This window comes from Acyrthosiphon pisum, unplaced genomic scaffold (assembly GCF_005508785.2).
Source record: "Acyrthosiphon pisum isolate AL4f unplaced genomic scaffold, pea_aphid_22Mar2018_4r6ur Scaffold_21205;HRSCAF=23297, whole genome shotgun sequence".
NCBI lineage: Eukaryota > Metazoa > Arthropoda > Insecta > Hemiptera > Aphididae > Acyrthosiphon > Acyrthosiphon pisum.
This window is the reverse complement of record NW_021770647.1, coordinates 1-5,076: the sequence shown is the minus strand read 5'-3', so window position 1 is coordinate 5,076 and position 5,076 is coordinate 1. Positions and strand designations below refer to the sequence as shown.

The window sequence follows — 5,076 nt, the reverse complement described above, 5'->3', positions numbered from 1 at the left end:
ACGATAAAAAATCAATAATGTAAATTATTTTGTACCTATTAAATAAAATCTCATAATCAAGCTTGGATCAAAAAAACACTAACTTTAAATATATTTACTAGCTTGGAACCCACCACGAGTGTACAAAATCAAGTAACTTCTTCGGAAGAATTAATAGAGATTAATGATTTGCACAATTTGAATACGACCGTGACGTAAGTACCTATGCAAATTAAATAATATTTTTATTTGGTTAATCTCGTTTGGCGATTCGGCAATGTATATTTTTAAATTTTCACACTCCAATTTAAACTACGTAGTTTCGATGGTACACCACCTAATATCGATTGTACATCGACTCCTAACCTTGATGATACTGATGTATATTTAAATGAAATGCAATACGAGGATGAAAGAAATGTAGCTGACTCTTTTGATAGCCCTACGCTATTTAGTTCAAGGTACCAATAAACCTATATTAAAAACATTTTAACTATAATACTATAGTTGATAAATGATAATATTGATCAATGATCATACATTTTAATGTTTGTATAGTGATACTGTAACTGATAATATTGATGCTCATAATTTAAGCGTAATTTCAAACACTATATCTGACACAATTGTTTCCGAGTATGTATAACATTATTTATTTTTGGTCTTGCCCATCTAACTTAATTATAATGTATATATATATATTTAGGAATTTAGTAGGCAGACGAATAGTGGATATAGCTTATATTTTTGAACAAATAAAAAAAAGTCGCCATAGTGGAGGTACTGATTGTTCATTTTTAGATATGATATTTAAATCAGAAATTAGAAACGGGTATACTTCAAGTTTTAAATTTCAATGTCAAATTTGTAATATTGAAAGTATAATTCATTCAGAAAATCCAAAAGAATCATACATACCGATTAACAAAGCTTTAGTTAATGGTAGTATCGCTGCAGGTATGTTAATTAATGGTTTATACATTATACTAATATAAACGATTCTGAACGGAGACGATTAATTGTCAGCCTAGGATATTTTATTTATTTATTTTATATCTAAAACCGTTTGATAGTAAATCGTTTTTTTACACGTGAATTTATAAATTTTTAAATTTAGACGCTCGTAATCATAGTGAATATTTGAACTTCAAACGCTTATAAAAAAAAATTGAGCCTATGTATTTTGATAATTTTTGAATCACTCATAGATTAATTTATGTGAACATTTTATTCAATGTCCCCAAGTATTTTGACTCAGCCAAAAAATCTTTATCGACATTTATAAATATAAAAAAAAATCGAATATTTAAAATGCCTATTTCAAACGCTCATAAAAGTTGGTGGTTTTAGCTGTTAGAGTTTTTTTTACAGGTATTTGAAGAAAAATGTATGGAGAACCTTGTAATTAAATTTCAAACTTTAGGTATAAATAATTAAAATTTTACGAATTTTCAACTACAAAATAACTTCAAATATTCGCGATTTTATCATATTTCGTAAAAATTGTAACTTTCTACGGTTATAAAAAAAATTGTGACCTACGATTTTTGATTTTTTTTTTAATGGCTATAAGTTAAACTAAAAAAGAAAAACCCAAAATGTCAACTGTCCATAAATAGCTCAAAATACCTCAAAATCTTTCAAAAATTATACGATGTATAGGTGAACCAATATAAAAATTTGGTGAAAATTTCAAGTTTATACAGCTTTTAGTTTTTGAGTGACAGCCAAATTAAAAATTCAATTTTATCAAAAACTGGTTTTGCGTAAAAATTCCCGTTTTTAAAAACGTTTTATAAAAAAAACACACATCATTGTATAATTAATACATTCATCACTCCATTCAGAATCTAAAAAATATGGTATAAATAAATAGTAATTAATAAAACATTAAATATTACAAAAAAAGGAATAGGATACGCACAGTTAACGGAGCTTTCTGCTTCAGTTGAAGTACCTACTATGTGTAATACGACGTACATAAAAATGCAAAATTGTATTAATTTGGTTGTACAAAAAACTGCATGGAGTGAAATGCAAAAGGCTGGAGACGAAGAACGACAGATGGCATTAGAAAATGGTGAGGTTGACGTGGACGGTATACCTATGTGTACAGTTATCGCTGATGGCCAATGGTCGAAACGTAGCTATAAGTCGAAGTACAATGCTCTATCAGGAACGGTATGAAAGTATAATTGTTTAAATTAAGTTGCAAATTATTATAGTATTCAATTTTTAATTGTATTAAAACAATATTATGTAGGCCACTATTATTGGAAAAAGAACCAGGAAAGTTTTATTTGTAGGAATAAGAAATAGGTACTGTGTTGTTTGTCAAAGAGCATCGAATCGAAATGAGAAATCATCTGAACACGAATGTTTTTTAAATTGGAATAAGGCCTCCACTGCAATGGAAGCAGATGGAGTGGTTGAAGGTTTTTCACGCAGCATTGAAATGCATAGTCTCAAATATAATAAATTAATAGGTAGGTACATAGATAATAAGGGTACTTCCCCCCATTCTTCCACAATTGTTTTTGTTTTTTTCCGATTATTTTGTAAAATGTTGGTAATTTTAAAAAATGACCTCTTTAAAGTACAAACAATAGATTCACTTTTCTAAAAGGAAATGTGCTAAAGTCGAGAATTAATGTATTATTTCTGCTCCAAAAACTGTAATTAGATACAAAAAAAAACATTATTTTTTATATTTTTCGCTGTTATAGGAGACGGAGATAGCAGTGTGTTAAAAAAATTAAATGAAATATTGCCATATGGACCAGATTTTTTTATAGAAAAAATAGAATGTCGAAACCATTTGCTAAGGAATTTTGGTCAAAAAATGACAGCTTTAGCAAATAAAAGTGAATTTCCTATTAATTTGAGAAAATTTATTTTATCTCAAATTCAAAGATTTCGTTCTGACGTTACCAAGGCGGTACAATTTAGAAAAAACCAAGAGATACCTAAGGCTCAACAAATTACAGATTTATTATAGGCTAATTATTTATAGTTATTATTTATTAAGACCATTTTTGTGTATTTTATTTTCTGAGTGGAGATTGTATTTCACCTATATGTATATTATGTCTACAAAATAATTCAAACTCAAACCCTCGTAGAAAATTAATGTAGCTTTATGGTAGACTTTTTTTAAAATTAATGTGGTGGAAAATTATGAGGAGCCTTGTATTAAATTGTTAAGTTTAGGTATAACAATTTTATCGTACATAATATTATATACTCGTAAATCGAATAAAATCTATTACTAACACTAAATTTGTTCTGTTAATTTTTAGAACTCAGATCGGATATTGCTAATAGTATTTATCATAGATTAGGCCAACACACGAATTGTGCAACTTACTTTTGTCCTGGAGAAAAAGAAGGTGAAATAAATTTAGTACCGCAGGCTGAAGAGTGTGGTTTATTACGAGAAATGAATCAAATACTGTTTTGACTTACTAGCAACGCATCTAGCCTTTTATCGGATGTCGATAATAACGCTTGTGAAATTTTTAATAGTGTTATTAATAAGTACATAACTGGAAAAAGAATAAATTTTTCACAAAAAAATTCTTACAGCACTAGAGTTGAAACTGCTGTAATTGCATTTAATTCAAAACAGTATCTTAGGCAGGTTCATAAGACTATGCAAAATACAAGCCCAGGTAATTATAAATCCAATTGTCTAGTATAACATTAATGTGTTTATGCTTTATTCTGTATCTATAAACTGTTTTTTAAAGGAAAATTTGGCAAAAAATATTTAAAAAATATAGAACGTATAAGAGCCAATTGTTTAAAAAGACGACAGTTGTTTTCTAACAATGCTAGCTCAAAATTCAAAAGCCGATCTCAATGTACAGCAGCGGATCAAAATTATGGGTTAGCTGAACCATTAATCGATACAATGACCAAAGAGGATTATGACAAAAAAAAATTATTATTTTTACAAAAACTAAATGAGGCTGATAGAACTGAGATCGAAATTTGTACAAGAGATCAAAGTAATAATTCTCTTTGGTATAAAGAAAGAAGACTTCGAATCACAGCGTCAAATTTTGGCACGATATGCAAAATGCGACCTTACACTAGTTGTAAGAAAAAAATCCATAGCTTGCTATACGCACCAAATCCCAAAACAAAACAACTAACCTATGGTAATGTTATGGAATCGAAAGGTCGGAAAAAGTTTGAAGAAATGTATAACGTAAACGTCCAAACATGTGGTCTTATAATTGATTCTGATCTACCATATTTGGCAGCAAGTCCAGGTATAATTATTTATTAAATTATAGATGTATTTCATTGTAGTTATTTAAATATTCTTTTTTTATTAGATGGTCTAGTTGGAGAAAATGCCATAATAGAAATTAAGTGTCCTTACAATGCTCGTAATTCAGAAAGTCTAATCGAAGCTTTCAACAATAAACTTGTAAGTGATAGGTAATATGATTAATTTTATTCCCAATAATTTTTATCATCGTAAAAATACAATCACTACAAAAATCGTACATTCATTTTGCTACCCGAAACAACCCTCCCTGATTTGTAAGATTGAAGCACTATTACTGCTCCAAATGTTGTCCCCAGACACAAAAATAAAAAATTAAAGAACCACACATCATTGTAAAATCAATACATTCATCACTCCGTTCAGAATCTAAAACTGTTGGTACTGAAATACATATATAGGTAATTATGTACTACAGATAACAGTTGAAATTGTGTTTATAACACATGTTACAGCTACCAAATTGGATAATGAAAGATTCTTCGATCATAGTAAAATGAAATAGTAATTATTATTTTCAAGTTATTGGACAACTGCATATTACTAAACGTGAACTCTGCTATTTGGTAGTATACACTGAAAAGTGGACCACAGTAGAAAAAATTTATTATGATCATACATTTTGGATACAAAATATGTCTAAAAAATTAATGTCGTAAGTAGTTTAAAGTACCAATATCAGTCCTACTAATTTAACTGAATATGACATGAATTTGTATTTTAGGTTTTATTTAAATTGTCTCTTGCCTGAACTCGTCGATCCCTTATATGGCAAAAGATTGTTAATAAGTGATATCAGG

At 28.5% G+C, this 5,076-nt stretch overlaps 1 protein-coding gene across 1 annotated transcript; it reads left to right on the top strand.

The window, feature by feature from the left end:
- The first annotated feature begins 1,801 nt into the window (after positions 1-1,801).
- Positions 1,802-5,067, top strand: LOC107882429. The gene is made up of 3 exons (XM_029492306.1): positions 1,802-3,650; positions 3,729-4,256; positions 4,323-5,067. The coding sequence occupies exons 1-3, from the start codon at positions 3,632-3,634 to the stop codon at positions 4,430-4,432; spliced, it is 657 nt and encodes a 218-aa protein (XP_029348166.1). The 5' UTR covers positions 1,802-3,631; the 3' UTR covers positions 4,433-5,067.
- The last annotated feature ends 9 nt before the right edge of the window (positions 5,068-5,076 follow it).